The 25747-nt window shown below is 42.2% G+C and overlaps 1 protein-coding gene across 8 annotated transcripts in view; it reads left to right on the top strand.

Annotated features, from left to right (window-relative positions):
* Positions 1-25747, top strand: part of HMGCLL1 (3-hydroxy-3-methylglutaryl-CoA lyase like 1) — a 296565-nt gene that overhangs the window by 100840 nt on the left and 169978 nt on the right. For 5 of the 8 annotated variants that reach the window (XM_068281395.1, XM_068281396.1, XM_068281391.1 and 2 more), the window contains 2 exons: positions 12335-12412; positions 16893-17000. In XM_068281395.1, the coding sequence (XP_068137496.1) occupies positions 12335-12412; positions 16893-17000 (186 nt within the window). Of the gene's footprint in view, positions 1-8011; positions 8213-11292; positions 11397-12334; positions 12413-16892; positions 17001-25413; positions 25438-25747 lie in introns of those variants that run through there. The other 3 variants (XM_068281394.1, XM_068281398.1, XM_068281397.1) reach the window with 3 other exon arrangements.

Here is a 25747-nt window from a genome sequence, read left to right as displayed (position 1 = left end):
TAATAATGTTTTAGAAATGTTTTAGAAATAGTGATTTAGTATCTTCATAAACGTTATTCGTCACGGGCTCATTTTGTAAAGTTAAATCATCACAAACATAGTTATAAATCCTTAAAAATCTCAGGGCGCCTTTGTTAAAACATTAATAATCTCCGGCGCCTTTTTTTCCCTGTTCGGCGCCCATTAAACGATATTTATAATGGAAGTGAATGGGGCGCCCTTTTTGTCCACTTGTCTCATGCGCCCAAATCTACTGCTTCCAGTAAAAAGCGGTCAGTGAATCACACAGGGTGTGGCAATATTGTTTTTCTTCTGTAATTAGCCAGAAGTCTTCAGGGGTCTTCTCTGGGATGCCACTTGATTCTCACACCTTTTATCTTGATTGCAGAGCAATACCTCTTTGGAATTCAATTTCTTTGAAAAACCTTTTAGGATGATTACATTTGAAGTCCTCCAATCTTATGCCAATTTCCTTGTAGTAATAGTTTATATTGATTGAACAGATGCTGTGCTAAACTGATGTAATCCTACTAGCCATACCTGTATTTATAGACATGAGAGGGTGAGGCAGTTCTATCAATTGTACCGGGAATGTAATGATCGCTGCTGCAGCAGCTATTGCTGGAAGTAGTAGTGCTGCAGCTCAGGCAGTTCTGATCTATTTCCATGCAAGCTGCATAGCTTTGTCTGTCTTTCCCTGCTGTCAGCTTGTGACTGATTATCATTCACCTGTGTGGGAATCTGCATGTCTGCTCCCATTGGATGACCTCAGTATAAAGATCTGCTTCCTGCAGGGTTTCCTTGGGTTTTCATAGCTTCAGCTTAAGCCTGCCTTGCTGTCGCTTTAGCCCCCGATCGTGTTTCTTGTTAAAGATACTTTGCTGGTCTTTGCATCATATATTGGTTCATTGCCAATATATATGCATACCAGCACGTTTATTATTTTCCTTGTATTTGTGTTACGTTGATATATCAGTGTCGCTGATGTATACGTACACGAACTGTTTATATCCTGTGTGCAGTTAGTCAGCTTTCCAGCACGTTTTGGTAGGTTGCGCGTACCGTGACCACCCGTGCTGAGGTAGTTACCCTGCTCCTGGTTCTGTTTGTGGATTGCGTTCATCTCTGCGAAGAGATAACGAATCCTTCTGAATCCTGTTCTGTTACCGTTTGTGGATTGCGTTCATCTCTGCGAAGAGATAACGAATCCTTCTGAATCCTGTTCTGTTACCGTTTGTGGATTGCGTTCATCTCTGCGAAGAGATAGCGAATCCTTCTGAGTCCTGTTCCCTGTGTTACTCCATTCCTAGTCAGCGTTCCTGCTTATGTCATATATCGGTTCATTGCCGATATATACATATGTTAGTCAGATGTTACAAATAGTTTCATTGATAGCTGTAATTGTAATACGCTAGGAAAACATACTTATTGTATATTTATCTGTGTTACGTTCATCTATCTTAATCCTGCTGTTTTCTGACTGTCCTGTCCTGTCTTTGTGAGGCACGCCATCGCCGCATCGCATTGGCTGCCTCATTCCAGTCTGTCTGGTTTTGGACGCTTGCTGTCGCTAAGTAGCCGCTAGCTAGCAAGCGTTCATTCTGTCTACCTGTCCTGATCTCCTCAGTTCTGGTTTGTGCGCTCAGCGCTACTTTGCGCTGAGACGTTATAACGAAAGCATTGTTTGTGGCTGTCAGATCTGCACCGGCTCTGTGCGCCACAATCTCCTATTGCAGTCAGTCCTCCCCTCCACTATACTAGGGATAGCCTGTTTCCTTGTGCTAGTGTGTGTACCTCCTCCACGTCAGCTCATGCGTTGCATGCTGACTGTGGAGAATACACCACCAAGCCTTACATTATGAAAACCCCATTACCAATCCCCATTGTGGGGGGGATTCCCAGAAAGTATGACACTGTTAATTATGGTTCCTGTTCCTTTAAGAAATTTGAAGAACTTAGCTCTGAAACAGAAAATGAGTTTTTCTCTGAATGTGCCAGGTTCCTGGCCAATCCTGATCTCCAAGCGACTCCTGTTTCAACCTGGGCACTCCAACTAAGTTATATTTTGTTTAAAGGGGAATTATTCCAGTGGGCATTTGATGTTCTCAATCATTCCGATTTGAAAGAGAGACCACTGGAATTTCTAGCGTTTGTGATCCATAACTGGTTGCGCATAGATCCATTGCCTTTTCCTCTTAATGAACTCCTGGCAGCAGGCCAATCAGCTACTCCTTCAATTGCTTGCAAAAATGTTCAGCAAGCAGAAAGTGTTACTGATAATTTTCCTGCAGCCTTGAATAAATCACCAAAAACAGCAGAATCTAAGGCCAAACGCAAACGTTCTAAGAAACGTGTCCGATCTGCAGAGTCGTTATCCTTAGCGACTGAGACCTATAATGAGATTCTGCCATTAACAGATAATGAAATGCAATTGTCTTTCAGGGGAGTTAAATGGACTTATGAAACTACTAATGAACTTTCCTCCCTGGCTAGGGAAAATAAAGATTTTTGTTTAAAAGAATTATCTGAGTATGATTATGAGGAGATATTACAGAGTATTGAACAAATCAACTTATTTGTAAAGCAAGGAAAGTTTGCATACACTACAGTTCAGCACTTGCTACAGGTATTGGAGATTCTTAGGAATAAGGAATCTGCCAATTACCTGCTAATTAACCCAATATATGTCCCTGCTACAATCATATCTGCAAACCATGATCTGCCTGTTAAGTATGCTTGGAATCCTCCATTTGAGAAAGGAGAGATGGAAGCTCTGGTCAATGAATGGAAGAATGATTCAAGTTCATTTTGTCAATTTTACAGTGCAAAAAGTGAATTGGTATTGAATGCATGCATTAAGTCTGCCTATAACCTAATAAAAACTGGTGTGTGTGAGTATGACTTTGTGGCTCCATTGATTGATGTGTGGGAACTGATTTTGGATGATTTTTTTGTGACTCCGAATTCGCAAATTTGGCGTTCTGACCCGCCTGCTTCAGCACCTTTGGCTGATTCAGCAGGTGATTCGGAGCTCTTTTTGTGTGAAATTGAAGTTCCTGCAATTCCACCCTGTACCATGGATAACTCAGTGTTACTTCCCAGTAAAACAGAAGCCACTGATACTTTCTTAACTTTGCCCTGCACAAATTTCTCAGCAGAGAATCCAGAGGTCCTGCTGACTTCCGAGTCCAGCCTAGCCAGTACTCATGACTCTTTGTTCAGTGAAACAGACACCAGAAAAATCTTGCCTGTCTCTGCAAACACTTCTGCAGAAATTACCTGTGTTAATAAAGTTCAACTCCTGTCTGATCCAGCAGATGCCAATAGATGCACTACATCAGTTTCCGAGTCCCAGCAATCCTGTCTAGAATCCTCAGAACTCCAGCATCTGAATTTTCCAATTTTACAAATGAATGGTGATTCAGATGCGCAAACATTGTGTCTTGATCTTCCTGTTTCTACACCTCGCTCTAGTTTCGTGAATAGCTCAGAGCATCTGCTCTGTGAACCTGAAATCGCAGAATTATTACCTTGTTCAGAAAATGTTCCAATAAATTTGCCCTGTACCATGAATTGTGCAGTAGATCTCTCCAATGAAACTCAGGTCACAGAATCATTATGCTGTCCAGCAGGTGCTTCCATGGTATTGCCCTGCAATATGGACTGTTCAGTGATCCTGTCCAGTGAAGCTGTGGTCGCAGAGTCTTATGCTTCACCCAGTACTTTGGATACTTTAAACCCCCTAGCAGAGGAGGCTGAAGCACTGCTTACCTCAGTTGGTGTTGCAGTAATATTCACTTGTCTAGCAGCTGTTTTGGAATTACAGTCTGCTCTAATAAAACTTGATGAATTTCTGCCCAGCAAAGCAGAAGCCATTGAAATATTGTCCTCGTCAGCAAGTGTGTCAGATACCTTGCCCTGTACACAGTCTGATTTAACCAATGTTGTTGAGTCCCTCTCCAGTGTTGTAACAGCCGAGGAACTCCAGCCCTGTCCTCTGAATGTTTCAGAAGTCTTGCCCTGTAACATGGATAATTCTGATTCTCTGGTCAAAATAATAGAAATCTCAGAATTTCAGTCCGGTCTGATGAGTATCCTGAAAGATTCTGGTTCTCTGGCCGCTGTGGCAGAGGTTCCAGAGTCCCCTTCCTGTCCAGGGAATTCCTCAGTTTTGCCTAGTCCAGTGGGGGCTGCTGCAATACTGACTTGTTCTGCAGCGCCTCATGAGCTCCAATCCAGTGTATTAAATGAGTCTCTGTCCAGTCCAGAGGTAGTTGTGGAGTCCCTATCTGGTTCAGTGCATACATCAGAAGATTTGTCCTGTCTTGTTAGTGCCCCTGAATCTGATTTGTTACTGACTTTGCTGGAATCAGCGACATCTAAGTCTGATCCAGCATTCTCGTGTAAAAGTCCAGTAGTTGCGAAGTTTAGTCATGATGATTTTTTTTTGGCCAGTCCTGGTTTTGGTCCTGTCTTGGCTGACCCTGAGGCTCACAGTTCCTTGACATGCCCAGAGGTTTCTCTTGTGCCGGTGTGCCCAGATGTTCTTTGTGTGCCAGAATGCCCAAGTGTGTCTAAGGTGTTAGCGTGCTCTGATGCTTCCTTAGTGGGAACACGTTCTGATATTGCCAGTCTGCCTGCATGCCCAGAGATGGTTCTGGTCCCTGAAAGCCCTGATATTGATGTTTGTCCTTGTGGCCCTGACTCGGGAATTGCCCTAGGTTCCATAGGGGTTCTTGATGGTTCTCCATGTGAGCCTAAGGGGCATTCTGACCTATGGGGATCTCTTTGGAGCTTCAAGGTGTTCTGGGAGGTCTCTGAGAAAACTTGTCCTGGTGCCTTGGACTGGTTCAACAGTGGGTTTTGTGTTGGTAAAGACAGTACCGGTGGGCATTGCAAAGGCTTTGGCGTTTCTGAACGGTTCCTGGAAGGCGGTGGGTATCGCTCAGGGAGTTTCGGAGGGCTTTCTTCTGGAAATCATGGTTCTGATGGGTGTCACACTGGGGCTTGTAGTACTGATGGGCATGGTTCTGTAGGTTCTGGTTCTGATGGGTCCAGTCTTGTGGGGACTGATTCTGGAATTCGGTCTTGCCGGGCTGTCCCGGTCATCATGAATTATCAGTCAGACTGTTTTGTTGGGAATTTCAGTTTTGAAAAGCGTCTGGAATCCGCTTTTAAAGGCGGGGGTACTGTAATGATCGCTGCTGCAGCAGCTATTGCTGGAAGTAGTAGTGCTGCAGCTCAGGCAGTTCTGATCTATTTCCATGCAAGCTGCATAGCTTTGTCTGTCTTTCCCTGCTGTCAGCTTGTGACTGATTATCATTCACCTGTGTGGGAATCTGCATGTCTGATCCCATTGGATGACCTCAGTATAAAGATCTGCTTCCTGCAGGGTTTCCTTGGGTTTTCATAGCTTCAGCTTAAGCCTGCCTTGCTGTCGCTTTAGCCCCCGATCGTGTTTCTTGTTAAAGATACTTTGCTGGTCTTTGCATCATATATTGGTTCATTGCCAATATATATGCATACCAGCACGTTTATTATTTTCCTTGTATTTGTGTTACGTTGATATATCAGTGTCGCTGATGTATACGTACACGAACTGTTTATATCCTGTGTGCAGTGAGTCAGCTTTCCAGCACGTTTTGGTAGGTTGCGCGTACCGTGACCACCCGTGCTGAGGTAGTTACCCTGCTCCTGGTTCTGTTTGTGGATTGCGTTCATCTCTGCGAAGAGATAACGAATCCTTCTGAATCCTGTTCTGTTACCGTTTGTGGATTGCGTTCATCTCTGCGAAGAGATAACGAATCCTTCTGAATCCTGTTCTGTTACCGTTTGTGGATTGCGTTCATCTCTGCGAAGAGATAACGAATCCTTCTGAATCCTGTTCTGTTACCGTTTGTGGATTGCGTTCATCTCTGCGAAGAGATAGCGAATCCTTCTGAGTCCTGTTCCCTGTGTTACTCCATTCCTAGTCAGCGTTCCTGCTTATGTCATATATCGGTTCATTGCCGATATATACATATGTTAGTCAGACGTTACAAATAGTTTCATTGATAGCTGTAATTGTAATACGCTAGGAAAACATACTTATTGTATATTTATCTGTGTTACGTTCATCTATCTTAATCCTGCTGTTTTCTGACTGTCCTGTCCTGTCTTTGTGAGGCACGCCATCGCCGCATCGCATTGGCTGCCTCATTCCAGTCTGTCTGGTTTTGGACGCTTGCTGTCGCTAAGTAGCCGCTAGCTAGCAAGCGTTCATTCTGTCTACCTGTCCTGATCTCCTCAGTTCTGGTTTGTGCGCTCAGCGCTACTTTGCGCTGAGACGTTATAACGAAAGCATTGTTTGTGGCTGTCAGATCTGCACCGGCTCTGTGCGCCACAATCTCCTATTGCAGTCAGTCCTCCCCTCCACTATACTAGGGATAGCCTGTTTCCTTGTGCTAGTGTGTGTACCTCCTCCACGTCAGCTCATGCGTTGCATGCTGACTGTGGAGAATACACCACCAAGCCTTACAGGGAAATAGATTTTTTATTTTTGTTTAGCAGAGTTTATTTGAATTTCCTGTCACTACTGACATTACTTAACCTCATGACCCTGCATAGCTGGTGGAATTACATTAGTTGAGGGAGAGTGATCAAATTGGACAGGTGATGGAGACAGTTGGGCAGTTTTTTTTTATTTTACCAAATCAATGCAACGAAAATTGTAGGAAAAATTGTGTTTGTGGAACAGATACCCAGATCAAGGATTTAAGACAGCAAATTTCTGCGCAGCTCAACAGGAACTGCCATAGGCCGTAATGTGATTACAGCTTTAGCTAGGCTCAGTGACTAATTTGGGTGCTAGAAACAGCTAGAGCCCAAACTATACTGCTACAACTCGGAGGGGGAATAGTTTTAATGTCACTCAGGAATTTTGCTCTAGAAGGGTGGCTTCACCTTGCGCCAACATTTGGCAGCACCCTTTTTGCATGCATGCCAAGGACTGTGCACCATTTTGAACCTATACTCCTCCAATTTTCCTTCCATTACTTTTTTTTTTAGAAATCTGCACCAGTAGCTCCTCAAATAACATCAGAATCAGAATCAATTTATTTTCGCCAAGTAAGTTTGCACCTACAAGGAATTTGTCTTGGCAGTTGCTTAACAAACACAAACAAAAACAATACAAGGACAGACAGTGTGAATATTACAAGTTAAGGACATTATAAGTATAGTGGCAGTAAGCAATGTGAGAATTGTTCATGTTTAGTTCTGTGCTGATTACTTTCAGTCCTAGCAGCTCTAACGTGGTTCAGCATTAAGTATGGCTACCGCTTGAGGAAAAAAACTGTTCCTGTGTCTGGAGGTTTTGGTAGCGATTGACCGGAATCTTACTCCTGAAGGCATGCGCTGGAAGATGGAGTGAGCTGGGTGAGAGGGGTCAGAGGCAATTTTGGTCGCTCTCTTTCTGCACCTGCTAGTGTAAAGATCCTGCAGGGAAGGTAAGCTACAGCCAATTATCCTTTCCGCTGATCGGATGATGCGCTGCAGCCTCCCCTTTTCTAATGCTGGGCAGGAGCTGAACCATACAGTCATGGATGATGTTATGGTGGATTCGATGATTGCAGTGTAGAACTGCACCATTAGCTTTTGAGGTAGGCCAAACTTTTTCAGCTGCCGCAGATGGTACATTCTCTGTTGTGCTTTCTTGACAATAGTGGCAGTGTTGTTGTCCCATTTTAAGTCGTTTGAGATCGTGGACCCAAGAAACTTGAATGACTCTACTTGGGTTATTGTGGATCCATTTATGGTTAAGGGGAGGTGCTGGGGGGGAGATCTCCTAAAGTCTATTATCATCTCCATGGTTTTGAGAGCATTTAGTTCTAAGTTGTTGCTGCTGCACCAGGAGGAAAGCTGTCCCACCACATGCCTGTATGCAGACTCATCCCCGTTTTGAATGAGACCAACAACTGTTGTGTCGTCTGCAAACTTCAGAACCTTAACAGATGGATCTGTGGAGATGCAGTCATTGGTGTAAAGTGAGTACAGCAGTGGGGAAAGTACACAGCCCTGGGGTGCACCAGTACTGACTGTCAGAGAGCTTGATGTGAGTTTACCAAGTCTAACACGCTGTCTTCTGTCGGTTAAGAAGTCGGTTATCCATTTGCAGAGGGATTCAGGTATGTGTAGCTGGGAGAGCTTGCTGTGCAGCAGTGATGGAATTATGGTATTAAATGCAGAGCTGAAATCTATAAATAAAATCCTGGTGTAGGTTCCTGGGTTATCTAAATGCTGTAGTACATAATGCATACACATGTTCACGGCATCGTCTGCGGATCTGTTAGGTCTGTAGGCAAATTGCAAAGAGTCCAGCAGGGGATCTGTGATGGATTTCAGATAAGTCATTATCAGTTTTTCAAATGCTTTCATGACCAGTGATGTCAGGGCAACAGGCCTGTAATCATTTAAACATGTAGGTTTTTTTTTTTTTTGAATTGGTACAATAGTTGCGCATTTAAAACAGGCAGGAACAATTGAGAGTTCTAGAGATGCTTTGAATATGTCTGTAAATACAGGCGCTAATTGGTCGGCACAGAGATTCAAGCATTTCGCAGACACAGCGTCTGGTCCCATTGCTTTCCTGGTGTTTTGTTTTTTAAAGAGTCTATTTACATCTGATTGGCATATTGTTAGAGCATGCACATCTGGGGACAGGTTAGCAGATTGTGTCTGGCCTCCTGTGTTGTGTAGTTGCTGAGGCACCGCAGGGGGTGGAGACATTGGCTGGCAGGAAGAGTGTTCAGTTTGCCTGTGGCAGAGATGCAAATTTGCCTGTGGCAGAGATGCATAGAGGAAGATGCCAAATTGTCAGGGTTCCAGAAGATGCTGACTCAGCAAAACAAAATAAGAATTGGTGCTAGATTAAGATGGAATGCCTGAGTAGGGACGAATTCATCAGAATTCTGATTTCCGAGTTTCCAAAAGTAAATTGGCTTACGGCTCTAATTGGAAACTGAAGACAGAGACTTTACGCCAATGACGGGACTTGGAAGCATTGGACCGATTAGAGAATGGTAGACCAATCAGAAAACTCTGAAGTATCAGGCCAGTCAGAGGAAGCAGAAGTTTGATTAGAAATGCAGATACGGCACATATTTGCAAAAAAATGGTGGATTCTTTTTTTAAATTAGTTAACTAACTTTTTTGCCGAAATAACAAAAAAATTTACGTTCAGTAGAAATACGTAGGCGGAAATTGCAATTTCTGCGTCATTCTGTTGAAATAAGACACCTATTGGAAATGGAAATCCGTTGGAATCGTAGATCTGCATTTCTAACCAAACCTAATCCTGAGGACTTCTGTCAACTTACAGAAGAACTAAAATAAAATAACAAATAACTAAAATATTAGAAATGTGATGTATTATCTTCTTTCTATATTGCTAAATGGGTAAGGTGTTCGCTAAAAGACCCCTGTACTCATTAGGCCCCTGTGCTTTTTTGTGTGCATATTTGCTAAACTGTCTTTGGTTACACAGGCCTCAATTCACGGAGCATTATCAAACGTTTATCAAACGTTTATCAAACACTTTATCAAACGTTTGATAATTTACCTCATGGGTAAAATCTCATTTTGAATTCACTAAGGTGTTATATATTTGTTGAACGTTTTATCGGTAAAACATTCGATAAATATATAACACCTTAGGGAATTTAAAATGAGATTTTACCCATGAGGTAAATTATCAAACGTTTGATAAAGTGTTTGATAAACGTTTGATAATGCTCCGTGAATTGAGGCCACAGTGTATTAAAATTGGGTACAATGGCAGCATTAGCATTCATACTATGCAGTATTTGTCTCAGGACAAGTTCCCTCTCAAGTAATGTCAAATACCCAATAGAAGTCAATCATATTTCTTTAGCTTATAGTATAACAAAAACTTGACGGCTGGTTGGTTAATTTGGATTCCTCTACATTGTACATAAGTGTGCTTTTGTCTAGAATGAGTGAGAATTCCTATTATTTTCAGTAAACTGTTAATTTTTATTAAAATGCTTGCATGTATTTTTATTAATTCAGATGCAGAAAAAATGAACACATTTTTCTGTCATATTGTTGCATGGCCAGATAAAGATTAATCTGAGAGGGGAGCTTATTTTCCTAGTACTGTTTATTTTCAACATAACAGTTACAGATTTGTATTGCAGTATGTAATAGAATATTACAAATACGATTTCCGAGGCATTTTGTACATGTAGATTGCTGCAATTTGACTGACATTAGTCTCTAAGTGAACAGGTTATTAATGGAGAATAAAACCATCCTTCCAAGCATCTCTTGATTTACTAAAGGTGTCCATTAATAGTTCAAAATCCCGAACGATCGACAATATGATCGATCGGATTGGGTAACACTAATGGTGCTGATAGCAGGCAAACGATCATTCCATCGAATGTTCTGTAGATCCAAATTTCAGATCTATTCCATTACTCTGATGGGATTGCGTATGACTTTCCCCTCTGTTTGTGGGCCCAAAGAGATTGTTCTGTTAATGGGCACCTTAAAGGGAATGTCCAAAGAAATAGAAAAAAAAAGATTTACTTACCCCGGGCTTCCTCCAGCCCTTGACAGCCAATATGTCCCTCGCCGCAGCTCCGGTGTTACGGAATCCCCTCCGTTGGAGATGCCAACCTTACCAGGTCAGCATCTACTGCGCCTGCGTGAGCTCTGATGGTGATCATGCTCACATGTTCTGGAGTGTTCTGCGCAGGCAGAGAAGTACTGCGCCTGTGCAGAACACACCAATGATCACCAGCAGCACTCACGCAGGCGTGGTAGATGCCAACCTGGTGGAGGGTACACTGGGCCATCGGCTGGAAGTGGAGCTGCGGCGAGGGTACAGGACAGCTGCCAGGGCTGGAGGAAGCCCCAGGTAAGTAGATCCTTTTTTTTTTTTTTTAATAATCCTGGGATATTAACTTTTAAGGACATATCAGGTAAAATGCATAAAAACAGCTCCTAAATGGTATATTCATACCTTGTGAATAAATGCGTTTTGAATACCCAACAAGCAAGAAAATGCTCAAAATCATTTTAACTGTACTTTTTCACCACATTTTTTGTACTCTTTCTAATTCAAAGTGCTAAAAAGTTGTTTTAAAGAGAAGATGAAAATGTTTTCCCCTGGAGAAAACTCAGAAGAAAAGAATAATTGCGAGTGGGCCTCTGATTTGATTATAAAATCTTTTCACTGTGGACATCTGCAGAGGTGTATCTAGGGAAAATAGTGCCTATGGCAAGTACTGAAATTGCACTCCCCACCCCCAAACATTGGACTTATTTCTATAGTAGGACCGGGCGAAGTACAAGACTACACAGCCTGGATTAATTTCTGTAACAAGCCTCAGGTAAGTAAAGGTGGTCACATGGACAATGTTTATGGAGAAATTATGACACACATTTCCAATTTCCATACTACAGCAGGCCCCTGCTTTCCCACACTTACAAATTCCCATCCATGGTGCAGCAGGCCACAGCTTTCCCATGTAATCTCTGTTCTGCTCTGAAGAGCCCAGGCCAGAAGAACGTCATGTGCACTGATCATAGCAAAACCACATGTAACAGTGTTTCATATTTTATATTAATAACATTTTGTAAAAAATATCCAATAGAACTGCCCCCCTCCCTGCAGCAGTATAGTGATAGGGACACATTTTAGATAATCAGAACACAGGTAAGAGAAGGGCTCCCAAGTCTGCACAGCAAAACAAAATACTCATTTTAACAGTTCTAAAAACAGGCAGAGGTTAAAAAGTACACAGTTCAGTTCTAATTATCTTATTATTTATAACTTGCAGTTCTGTGACTGCCTCTGTCTTGCCTGCCTGCCTCGGGTCTGCCCCCTCAGCACAGTGCACGCAGTCAGCCACTCCCACATTGTTTGTGTGTGACAATGGATGGGCTCAGCCTACATACACACGGTTCCTCCTCCTCTCCAATACCCGCCCACCCCCGTCAGCCCCAGCGGCAAATCGGAAGGAGAGGATGTGATGGACGTTACCGTGGCAACGATGAGGAGAAGGGACACTGCGCCCACGATACACAGTCCTCTCCTCCTACTGTACAAGCTGAACTGGGCGCCGGGCGGTGCATACATCCTCCTATTGTACGTGCTGGAATTGGCACCGGGCGGTGTCTGATACGCTTTAAAAAAGATGAATACTGTTTGTTCATTTTGTCACTGTGTGCTAAACTATTGTTATAGATTGCTCATCAAATTCAGGATTTAATTTCATGGACATGTCTGTTTTTGAAAATGATCATATAAAATGTTTTTGTTTTTTAGGAAACCCATGCAACAGGTTTTCCTCAATATGTGAAAATAGTAGAAGTTGGGCCAAGAGATGGACTGCAAAATGAAATGGTAAATTAAAGCACAAACAAATACGTACATTTTACAGCCTATGCTTTCTGACTGGGTGGTCATGGTCTGCAAAATATATATGGAGTCCCTTCCTCAGTACGATTGCAATTGAAGAACCCTTAGGCAGCAGGTTTCTTTTTCTGGTTGCAGGCCTCGATCTTCCACAAGAGAGCCTAGGCAGCTCCCTCAGACCAGGCTTACCTGTTTTTTTTTCTTTATAAGGTATGATGTAGTGTAGGATCAGAATTTCCCCTTCCTAGGGCAGAGCAGTGAGCAGAACATGGTGGAGGTGTTAACTTGTGTGTCCTGCCAAACATATTTCTCACTCCTCCAGTACCAACATGTCTGATCTCTAGGGCTTGCCACAGCTTTGTTACTGCTTTTGTGACTTGCCAGCTTGTGTAATCAAACTAAACATGAAGCAGAGAAATCATGACATGCCAGGAAGACAACATGATGAAGAGCACATTATTAATATTGGAGGAAGGAGTGTAGTGTCGGACAAGTGAGTAAACCACTTTACTATGTTCTGCTTGCTGGCTAAATTTGAATGGGGAAATGGTTGTGGGAGAGGCAGCAGTTGGAGTTGAAGGCAACAGGAGCAACATGTCACCTTAATTGTGATAAATGGGGGTAAATGGCTAGCCAATCCTTATATCTGGGTACTTGGTTACTAATAATACTTGAAGTGACGATAGACAGTACGGTGCCAAACACCAGTGGCATAGCTAAGGAGCTATGGGCCCCGGTGCACGTTTTACATGAGGCCCCCCAAGCACTCTAAACTTAACAATTGATACGGCGCACCAAAACCTGCTTAGGACAACTACAGTGTCAGAGACGCAAGTAGGGGATGGGGAACAGTTTGTTAATGATTACTACTATTTAAAGCATCTATAGAAGTGATTATTACCAACACAAGGCCAATAGCAAGCTAATATTTTGCTTGAGGGAGGGCCCCTCAGGGCCCCGATGCGTCGCTACCTCTGCAACCCCTATTGCTACGCCACTGCCAAACACACAAATAACTACCATATGTTGCGTTCCTTTTCTGCCTGAAAGAGTTAAACATTAGTTATGCAAGTGAAATTTTCTCTCAAATGGAGACCAAGTCGGACTATAGCAAAACCCGTACTGATAAGGAATTACAGCCAAGAAAAATCTTCCTGACAGAGAATAGCTTCTGAGTGCAGGTGATGGGTTAATTAGGTCAATAGTTAATATATTTTGGTTTAGAACTTTGACTATGAGAAGGACTATATCATTCAGTTGAGACTACTTTATCAGTTGATAGTTGACAGAGAATAAAACAGCGGAATTCTAAAAAAGTCATTAGTAGACAGATAGAAACAATTGTGAAATGATCAATGGAAAGATACTATTTGGATAGTTTGGATAGAAACAATTGTTTATCTCATCAGTTTATTTTCACCTCAGGTGTCCTTTAATTTTGGTATCTACAGGTTACACGACTACCTTAATCCTCTATTTGGGGGACATAGTTTCTTTTTTTTTAGTATTTGGGGACACATGGCAACTTAAACCTGGTGTTTGAAGGGCCTTCTTAATTCTGCCACTCAGGTACATTTGGACCCTTGATTCTGGTATTTAGGGTACATGACAATTTAAGACTTGAATACTTATTTCTGGAAACTGAGGGTACATGGGCAGCTTAATTTTGGTATCTACAGTAGGAAACACATGGCTACACAATTCTGGTGTTGTGCAACCTGGGGAGTCTCGGCTACTTAGGATTGGTATCTGGGGGCAAATGGATAACCAATTTTGATATCTAGTAGTACATGTATTGCAGATTCTGGTAACTGGGGGCTTACCCAAAACTAATCCTAATACGTGAGGAAACGTGACAGTAAGCATTATTCTAGAGTACAGACACCTATTTTTGATTCCTGGAGACACTTTGTTAACTAAATGTTGTACATGACACTTTAGTTATGGTATCTGGTGAAAACCAGGTGCTTAATACTGGTATTTTGGGGAAATTGGGGGTACTGTAATGTTGACTACAGATAAAAGCCAAGCCACTGTTGCAGTAGCAAAATTCCTTTTTGTCTTTCACCTGCCTGACTAAATTGTTCAAACGCTTGATCACCTTTTCAATTAATAAACTGGCAGGCAGTTTGCTCTGCCTAAGGCCCTGTCTTTTGTTGATCCTTGATGGTTACTCATAACCTCCAAGTCTCTGTGAATGAGAGAGACTAGGAGCCCAATGGTGCAGTATCGTTAGACAAAGGGATGTAAGCACACGTGTATGAGTATTATACTAACAAGGGTGGGTTGCAAAATTTGCAACCACCGTCTGACCCTTCAGAAATATAACCGCCCCTGCTCGGTGTCCCAAGTCTGTTGGTGCAGATGCTGGTCGGTGGCTCTTTTGGATTAGTTGTGATGACTAAAGGGCCTAGTGCCTGAAAAAAACCTTATGGGGTATGGGCTATACTAAAAAACACTGGTAATGGCGCCCCTTGATGATATGATACTACAAGATGTTGTATATATGAGAAGCATAATTTTGTACCTTCTCAGAAGGAGAAACCATAATTTAATGGAAAAAGTAATGTTTATTCATGCATGGTAGACAATGCGTTTCACAGGTCTTAGCCCACTTCCTCAGGGCAATACAAGTGCCTGTAGAACTTTTGGTCATGAACATTTATATAAGACAATCCAATTAACCTGCCAGCATGTGGGGTTTTTTTTTTTGTTCGTGTAAAGAAACAGGAGCAGTCAGAATGAAGCTAGCCACATATTGGCAGATTGGCCTGGCAATTTTTTATTAAATCAGCTGAATGTACCAACAATACAATACAGGCAGTTTAACTTCTTGCCGACCGCTCCAAGCAAATTGGTGTGAGCGCGGCGGCAGCCCCAGCACTGCTCCACGCCGACTGACGTGAACGGCTTCTTATGGGGAGATTTATTTCAGTCTCCCAGCAGCGATCGTCACTCCAAGACTGTTAGATTGCGAAATCACCTTCTATAAACATTGCACAGTGCTGCGATCTGCAGCAGCGCTGTACTGGGGACAGCTGTGTGACATGTCGGTCCCTCTGGCAGGCACAAAAGTGATCGGCTTTCATAGGCTGAAGCCCACGACCGATCACGCTGACTGGCTGGCAGGGGGAGTGAGGGAAGGATATAAAATAAAAAAAAGGTGAACTTTATTTAAAAATTAATAACTGGAGAGCGATCAGACCTCACCAACGGAGAGCTCTGTTGGCGGGGAGAAAAGGGGGGGGGATCACTTGTGTGCTGAGTTGTGCGGCCCTGCAGCTAGAGCTTAAAGCTGCAGTGGCCCAATTAGTAAAAAATGGCCTTGTCACTAGGGGGGTTTAACACCCCATTCCTCAAGTGGTTAATGATGTCAATTTACAATGAAGGCTTGTTGTGTTGATTTCAAACATTCAATTGGGTGTTCAGGAAAAATGGGATGTTTGATTTACATGAAAGCTTTTTTTAAAGCAAACCTGAACTGAAAATTAAAAGTCAAAATAAAAATACATATGTAATACTTACCTCCCGTGTAGTGTACTCATTAATCTTTCTCCTCTCCTGCATCCTGTTTGTCAACTGTGATCAATGGCCATTACCCCATAACAGCTTCCTGGTCAGCACACTGCTTCATATCACTGCTTCTCATCCACTTTAGTTTTGCACTGTTGGTAAATACTGTTGCTATAACCGATAGCAGTAGTCAGTTCAGTCTGCCAGTGTGTTATGAACATTAAGCCTATGATACACAGATGAGCTATAACAGAGACCAAATCCAATATAGCATTGTTTAAAGTGGATCTGAGATAAACTTTTACTCATTGCATAATTGTGTTCCTTTCATATAGTTTATATGGCATTCCTCAAGCCAAATACTTTTTTTTGTTTGTTTTAATACTCAAATTCCCTATAAACTAAACAAGCCTCTCCCACAGCTTCTCCATTGCCACTCTGAGTCCCATATAGCAAGGGCTTATGGGAGCTCAGTCTGGGCAGGAGGAGGAGGAGGTTAGTAGCCATTGATTTCAGAGGCAGAGGGGAGGAGGGAGGAGGAGAGGGGAGTGAAGTTTTCACAGGCTGAGGGCTGGAGAAGTTTATTCATGACAATAAGAGAACCATGGTAAAAACAATAAAACCATCAGAAAAAACGCTACGTATACAATTTCATATAAATGGTCCCATACAATAGTAATAATGAACTACCTCCTCTTTATTGAGTGGGCCTATTTTATATGCTTGAAGTTCAATGTTTGCTGTTATATATTAAAACTTGACTGTCAGCAGTTTGTTTATTTTAGGGGGAAAAAACTGCCATGTAAATAAAGAATATGAAAGAAATATATTGTATTGATGTGAATAACTCTTATAGACACCAACCGAAAAGTCTAGGGATATTTGGCATTTTTGTGAATAGAAAAAAAAGCTTCTAAACATATTGTATAACCATGTGTTTATTTTTTCCCTTTAGGAATTTGTGCCAACCAACATAAAAATAGAACTAATCAACCGCCTATCAGAAGCAGGACTGCCTGTTATAGAAGTCACCAGTTTTGTGTCTTCAAAATGGGTGCCACAGGTCAGATATATATGAATCTTTACGCAATTTGTGCTATTCAAACAGCAAGAAAAAGAAATGGAACAACACTGTATTATTCCCTAGTAAATGCGCAATCTCAAGGTCTCATCAATGCCTTATATAGACCTCAACTCTCATGGCACAAACAGAAGAACACTGTATTATTCCTGAGGATATACATAATCCCAAGGTCTCTTCAAAGACTTATAATCACACAAAGACATAGCATGTGGAATAGCAAAGGGATTGGGGGAGGCAAAGACCCACTCCTTTTATAATTCAGTCAACCATTCCTACCTGTTCTCTTGGATAATACTGCAGATGGGAAGTCAGTTTACCCTCTAGTACAGGGGTCGGGAACCTTTTTGTCAGAACGAGCCATAAACGCCACATATTTTAAAATGTAATTCCGTGAGAGCCATACAATATGTTTCAAACTGGAACAGTAGGGATCACGTCCCTGTTGCCATGGTGAGGTGTATACAGTTGATCCGCCAGGGCGGCGGAAGTGTCAGCAATTTCCCTGAGAGCCAGACAGGAGAAATACCAACTAACAGCTTCTACAATTAGCTAGGTGACTTGGGGATTGATTCACTTTGTAGGATGAGATGCCCGCACTTTGGTCCAACAGGCTGCCTGTCAAGTCAGTCAAAGTGCGGGGATGTCCTTCTACAAAGTCACTAGACCTGACAGGGTCCAGAGTGGGACAATTGGAGCCGCTGTTAGTTTTAGGGGGAGTATGAGTAAGTTAGTAGTGCATGCTACAGCAGTAGCATGCACTACTTTGAAAATTTTACTTGCACTGCCACACTAAGCTCCGCTGCTTGAGCAGTGTAGCTTAGTGCATCAACCCCTACTGATTTGTCTGTGAGCCAGATGTAGCCATCAAAAGAGCCACATCTGGCTCCCGAAGCCATAGGTTCCCTACCCCTGCTCTAGTATATATCGTAATGTATAGTTTTCCTCTCTTTAAAAGCTTGAAAACTTCTCCCAAGTTAGAAGTAGCACATCTAATGTCACAACAAGGCATATTCACATAATAGCAGTAGAATTGTCATTTGCAGGCAGTGCTTGGCAAATTTATCAGTACTTACACAAGTTACGTAGTGCGTGTTGCGCAAATAGCGCAACTCCTATTACTTACTGTGGGTAACTTGTGCATTGGTATAGAATACCCTAGTAACTAGTTGTGCTGTTTGGGCAACACTCACTATGTAACTTGTGTAAGTACTGGGCTGCCTGTACATGGCAATTTTGGTGCAATTTAGTGGATATGCCCCATAATTCTACATACTGGATTGTCCTGGTAAAATAAGGGCTCAGTTGTGATTTTTTGCCGCTTTGTTTGTTAAACTTTGAGGAAAAACTGTATATTTACTGATAAACCATATGGTGAAAACACATATTCATTGTTCTTTCACTCTAATCTACGCTCAGATAAAAAAAAAAAAAAAAACATTAGTATGGTATATATTGTGATATTCCTTCAGGGATGTGACTGATTTCAACAAACAAACAAACAAACACAGAACATTTATATCGCGCTTTTCTCCTGGCGGACTCAAAGCGCCAGAGCTGCAGCCACTAGGACGCGCTCTATAGGCAGTAGCAGTGTTAGGGAGTCTTGCCCAAGGTCTCCTACTGAATAGGGGCTGGCTTACTGAACAGGCAGAGCCGAGATTCGAACCCAGGTCTCCTGTGTCAGAGGCAGAGCCCTTAACCATTACACTATCCAGCCACCACATTTCAAAGTGTATAATGTTCCAAAGCTTATTTAAAGATGTTAGTGGACACATTGTTGTCTACAAGCGCTTTGTCAAACATGAGATGAGCCCATCTTTTCCATTGTTGTAACTGTGACACTGAAAGAGCTTTGTGGATGAACTTGAAGGAGTCATGAGGAGGAACTGCAATTGCATAGAAGCAGTATTGATGTTACGTTAAGCCGGATGAAACAAAAATATTATGATTGCACAGACAGGTTGCCTCTGGCAAGGTATTTAGTGCTACTTTAAAATCTCCTTTTATAGTCAGGAGTCACCTTCTCCAATTCCTATCCATTTCAAGAGTATTGACTGACATACAAAATAAATAATTACACATGAGCTAAATATACAGTAGATATAAATACATGTAGAAGAAGATTTACAAATGGCCAGTGAACTCTGGCATCTTCCATGCACCAGGCTGTCCAGGTGTTCACTGGGATTGTCTGTATGCAGCTAGAGAATTAGCTGGCTGTTTATCAAACTAGGATTGAAATGTCAGGGTACGTTTCCACTTGTGTGTTGCGATCCCGCCGCGGAAAATGCGTCAACAAATCCGCATGCGGGTGCGGATTAGCCGGCAAGCATTGACATGGGTTTTCATGCGGAAACGCGAGGGGAAAACCGCAAGACTAACATGTTTGCGGTTCTCCTATTACATTACATTAGCGGCGATTCGCGTGCGGCACGTGAATTCTGACGGCTGTGGCATGCAAATTTTTTCTGCACAGCAAACCGCACAGAATTCCTGACAAGTGGAAACAGGCCCATCCACTTGTATTGGTTTTGCGAATTTGCATGCAGACAACGCATGCGAATTCGCGTTAGTGGAAACCTACCCTCAGTGACGGAACAGCTGTGAGCTGAGGGGTAGGCCAACTGTCCGTGTCTGCCCAGTTTGATCCAGGAAATTTCTGTGGAAAGCTATAGTTTAGTAATTCAACCCTGTAGAATGGGAAGATTGTAATACAACCAAGAGGCCATAAATAGCCCCTATATTCTTGTTTCTATATTTTTTTCTTGTTAAAGACTCCTCAACATTTTTGCAACTTCTGAGATCCTGGGGTCTCTAGTCACCATGAATTTTCATTAATAAGAACAGTGACTATGCTTAGTCTCTGCAGAACCCCAGGAAAACCTCCAGGCATCTGCTGGTTATGGTAATACACCCAAAAGCCCTTCGGCTTAATATTTAAGGGGTGTCTCTGGCAGTCACAATATAGCTGTCAATCAACTGAAGGCTCTTTTCTGATCTGTGTTGATTCTTGGAAGCAGAGAGTGCTGCAGCTGAGCTAGACTTGGTTACCATTAGAGTGGATGCAAAATGGCACAGTAAAATGCACTCCGCTGCCATCTGTTTTGCATATGCTCCGCTGTTCGTTCTGCCGCTGTCTCCCACCATGCAAATACTCACATGTCCCTCTGTTCCGCTGCTGCTGACTCATCTGCTCAATCCCTAAGCCGATAAATGGACCAGAAGTTGGGAGGAGCATGGCGCTCCACATTGGGTTACAATAGACCAATCCTACCTAGCAACAGGGAAAATTTTCACTGGTCAACCATGAACGAATTAGGTCTTTTGCAATTCTTCTGCCTGGCACCAATCCGTTTTACTGGGACTGTGCAAATGTGTCAGCAGCAGCAGAACTAGGGGACACGTGGATATTTTTTGTGGTGGTGACTGAATAGGGGAATTGAAGCGGACGCGGCAACCAGCCAGGTCAGAATGAACACTGTCTGTTCTCATATGCTTTAATTGTATCCGTGCACCTGACATTTTGCATTCCGTTCCCAAAAAATGTAGCAGGTCCTTTAACCCCCTTGGCGGTATGAAAAATACCGCCAGGGGGAAGCGCAACAGTTTTTTTTATTTATTTTTTTTTTTTTATCATGTAGCGAGCCGAGGGCTCGCTACATGATAGCCGCTGCTCAGCGGCATCCCCCCAGCCCCGCCGATCGCCTCCGGCGATAGGCGATCAGGAAATCCCGTTCAAAGAACGGGATTTCCTGGAGGGCTTCCCCCGTCGCCATGGCGACGGGGCGGGATGACGTCACCGACGTCAGCGACGTCGGGACGTCATTGGGAGACCCGATCCACCCCTCGGCGCTGCCTGGCACTGATTGGCCAGGCAGCGCTCGGGGTCTGGGGGGGGGGGGGGCCGCGCGCCGCACCGGATAGCGGCGATCGGGCGCGCGGCGGCGGCGATCGGGGTGCTGGCGCAGCTAGCAAAGTGCTAGCTGCGTCCAGCAAAAAAAAAATTAAGCAAATCGGCCCAGCAGGGCCTGAGCGGCACCCTCCGGCGGCTTACCCCGTGTCACACACGGGGTTACCGCTAAGGAGGTTAAACCCATGTTTTTGCATTGGGGACCCTCCCTTATTTAAATTGGATGTAATTTGTTACATGTAACCTCATAAGTAAACCCCTGCGAGTTGAAACACATTGAATAACTACTATCAAAGAAATTGTTCTTCTGTAAAGCCCACATACCTATAGAGCTTTTAGCCAGCAACACTAGAGAGCTTTTCAGAGGTCTCTCATCACAGCCTGTGTGAAAAAAATGCCTTGTTTTCCAGCTGTTTGTAACAATTTGTGTCGGCATCGGGGGAGGGGGAAACAGAGCTGTACTGTAAACGGTTTACTTTACACTGTGTGGCAGAGAGAGACAGAAAAACACACAGAGCTGCAGCTGATGATTATTTACACATTTGAAGCTATATTTCTGCTTTCTATCATTCTGAACAAATTTTACTCGCATTATTAGAGCCAGTGTATGCTGGATGTGCTTGACACAGTTCTCCATAGTAATGCCCACAGTGAAAACTGTTTTCAGTAAATGTCATTTTCTTCACATAAAACATGAAAAAAAAAGCCTTTGTATGGCTATTTGCTAGTAATTACTGGAAATATATGCGGCATGTAGAGTTTTAATTAACTTTGATAGTTGTCCTTTAAAGTGGACCCAAATTAAAGAAGATTTCAGAAATAAAATCTATTTTCTAAATTATAATAATAAATAGCAGCCTTTTTTCAGTTGCATGATGACAAATCTAAAATATTTTACATTTATTGTAGGAACCCCTCCCTTCCTTTCAAATTGCCGGACAAAATCCGGCAAACTGGTGGAGTAGGTGGTGTCCAGCAATAGAGGAATTGCTAATGGCTGCCCCCAGTATAACCCTAGTTATGCAAAGAGAAGGCTGAAAAGCATGCACTGAAATGCTGATAGGTTTGAAGGAGTGTTTATTTATCTTTGTATGTGTTACAGTGGTGCAACTAAATATTTTTAAGGTTTAAGGTTGTTCTCTGGGCAATGCTTTCAATGATTTACAGATAAATCACCAAGATCTTGCAATTAGGGATCATCCCTTGGTGATTGTTGGTCCAGGTTTAAGCTGCGTACAGTTTGCATGACATTTGCATGCGAGTCAGAATTCTTTGAATCCGATAGGCCATCTCTAACATGAGGCACTATTTTATACAGACGACAGCACTGTCACAGTGGTAAGAATGTCTAATATACCCCACCACAGATTTCTGTGAGTGCTTAAAAATACAGGAATTCAGAACCTAATTCTGTTTTCCTGGTTGTGTTGCTATGCAGAGAGGTTGTAGAAAAGATGTGCTACCTTCTCTTACATATAATAACACGAATACCAATAAATGCGAAACAAAATATTCTACAAGTAATGCATTTTCAACAGAAACAAAAATTCTGATGCTCAAAAGCGTGAAGCTGGCAAGGTTGAAGGATTAACTGGCTTAACAATAAGCTTCTCTACTGATATCAGCTTAGGGCTCTTGGTTATTGAACACCTTGCTGAAGGCAGAATGAAAGGTTAAACTGGAGGTCAGAGAAACAATATTCCTCAACTCAGATAACTCATCAAGTCTGAAAAGGAGAAAAGAAAAACGTGATTGTATGTGGGAATTGTGAGAGGTATTGTTTTCCTTGCTAAAAAGAATCTTGTTTTAATATGGTGAAAAATGTACGTTTACGCACTGAGAAATATGTGCATTACATTTCAGGTTAAATTGCAACAATATAAGAAAGAAAAGTTATTCTTATCTGACATATTTACAGCATTTTCCTGGAAATTAGTTGATACTCATTAGAAATGAGTTGTCACATTTGTCAAAACCAATTTTAATTTCAAAGTTGTGATTCTAAATTTGCTGAAAATGTAACATTTGGAGATAAAAATTGTAGAATAGGAGAAGTGATATTGTCTTTCGTTGTTTTTCTCATTTCCTTGTGGCTTTTCAGACTCCCTTGTGGAGTTGCTAATATTTTAGCCTCCTTCTCCATTGAAAAAAGTACCCTTCCCCCATTTTTTACTGATGGCCTATGGATGGACATACACAGCATCTCTGCAGTAGTGTGAGGGGATGGAAATAAGTGAAAATCATCATTGCTAATCCATTCATTTCTAATTTAAGTTTACATTATTCTTAAAAGGAAACTGAAGTGAAAGTGATATAAAGGCTGCCATATTGGTTTTCTTTTTAAACCATACCAGCTGCCTGGCTGTCCTGCTGACCGGTTTGGCTGCAGTAGTGTCTGAATTGTGCACCGGAAACCAGCATGCAGCAAACGCAGTACTAAACACCTGATCTGCATGTTCAGGGTCTGTGGCTAAAGTTACTAGAGGAAGAGGATCGGCAGGACAGCCAGGCAATTTGTACTCATTAAAAAAGTAAAGAAATATGGTAGCTTGGATATTCCTCTGACTTCAGGTGTCCCTTAAAGCACACTTTCCTGGAGCTTTCTCCAGCCCCTGTAGTCTTCCAGGTCTCCCGGTGTCCGCTCCATTGTGCCACTGCCCCATCAGAAAAATTTTCAGCTGGAACTTGAGTTGTCACTGCTATGCATGCGTGTGATCCTGTTGTGCGCCTCCTCTATTGCGCTCTTGTGGCTGCCAGAATTCTGCTCATGCGCAATTCATGCACATGCACAAGAACGCTATGGGATCAGCGTGATCGAGAAGGTTCATGGGCGGGACTGTGCATATGCAGTGGCTGCGACTGAAGTTCCATACGCAGATCTTTCAGAGGGGGAACCCAGAAGATACAGAGGGACCTGAAAGATTATGGGGGACTGGAAGAAGCCATGTAGGTAAAAAAAATTACCGTACTTTTTTCCCATTCAGCTGTGCTTTAATTTTCTTAGAGTTAATGAAAATATGCATGAAATGAAATTCCATCTCTAAACCCTGTTAATATTCTATTCTCTCTGCCCTTGTGACGTTAACACTCTTAGACCATGTGATGATGTTATAAAGATTCAGGGCAAATTCACACTAAGATTTTCGGGGAAAATAGAGAAATAAAATAAAGTACTACGTTTTTTTGCATTCAGATTTTTACAGGTATTCTTAAAAAGCACTCCCTATACTTATTTATCCTTATTCCCTGTGATGGTGGTTGGGGAGAGTGCACATCCATGCACATCCACTTCTAGGTTCTACTATTATAATAAATCCGATCAGACTAAAAAAAAAATCAGATCAATAGAACAATCAATAAAGCGATAGAATGGTCTTCATTGTAAATGTCACCGTTAACGGCACCCGATCGATTGTATGGTTGATCGCTCAGGAGAGTGTACTGTTAATGGGTTCCTCTTGGTAAGGCTGCTGTTTCTAGGCTTTTCATGTTAAAGAGGAACTCCAGTGAAAATAATGTAATTAAAAAAAGTGCTTCATTTTTACAACAATTACTGTATGTATAAATGATTTAGTCAGTGTTTGCCCATTGTAAAATCTTTTAAATCCCTGATTTATATTCTGACATTTAGTACATGGTGACATTTTTACTGTTGGCAGGTGATGTAGCTGCTGCATGCTTTTTTGGCAGTTGGAAACCGCTATTTCCCACAATGCAACACGGTTCACAGACAGGAAAATGCCAGGAGTACCACGGTCCTCAGAGTTTATTGTGGGAGGGGTTTCACCACAATATCAGTCATACAGCGCCCCCTGATGGTCTGTTTGTGAAAAGTAATAGATTTCTCATGTAAAAGGGGGTATCAGCTACTGATTGGGATAAGTTCAATTCTTGGTCGGAGTTTCTCTTTAACAAATTTAAAATAAACATACAAGAATTTACTCTGTGCCTGTGATCTTTATTCATGTCTGAAAAAAAATGATTCTACTGAGTAATGTCTCAAGATCAAAGTGTTCAAAATGATGCACTGGAGCTAGTAGAGAACAGTTGTGAAAGATCTGTCTGAAGGTGGCCACTAATGGTCCAATTTCTAGCGAAAAATCGTTCGAGCGATCAGAAATTCTGATTGGATTGGTTGAAAATGATCTCAGTTGATGGGCACAATCGATTAAGAACGATTATAAAAATAGTCGTCCGATTGGATTTTTGTCAAACCAAAATTTTGCTTTTCTTGATTGGTTGTGATAGATAGGAAGCAAAGATTGGTTTGTTGATGGTGTAGTGAACGATTTTTCTTCCGATCACAAATTCTGATCGCTCAAACTATTTTTTGACTAGAAATTGGACCATTAGTGCCCATCTTGACAAAAAGGAGGAACGAGACATTACAAAAGCAAGTAATGCCACAGCATGTTCAAAAAACACAGAACTGTTCTGTTGGCATGGCAACCAGGAAGGATGTGTACTACATCTGCAGGAACTCAGCAAATGAATACCACCATCATGGTACTACCAGATTTCTTTGCTAACCCTGCATAGGACATGTAAACCTCCTAACGCCTGCAATGTAATATAATATATATGTACATTTTGCATTTACCTTAGTGGAGCTGGAATTCGTTTTATAAGTCTTCTTAATGGAGCACTGCACTGCATACTTTCCTAAGGCAACATCAATAAATACAAAGCTTGATACAGCTGTTATTGATTATGATGTATGCTGTTAAACCCCAGTTTGAGAGAAGTCATTTGTTCCCAAGTATATCTGGCATAGTTAATAAAAGTTTATAGTGATCCCAAGTATTTCACAAGTGCT

This window comes from Hyperolius riggenbachi, chromosome 4, assembly GCF_040937935.1.
Source record: "Hyperolius riggenbachi isolate aHypRig1 chromosome 4, aHypRig1.pri, whole genome shotgun sequence".
Lineage (NCBI taxonomy): Eukaryota > Metazoa > Chordata > Amphibia > Anura > Hyperoliidae > Hyperolius > Hyperolius riggenbachi.
The sequence above is the reverse complement of the archived record's forward strand: the minus strand, read 5'-3'. Positions and strand labels throughout refer to the sequence as shown.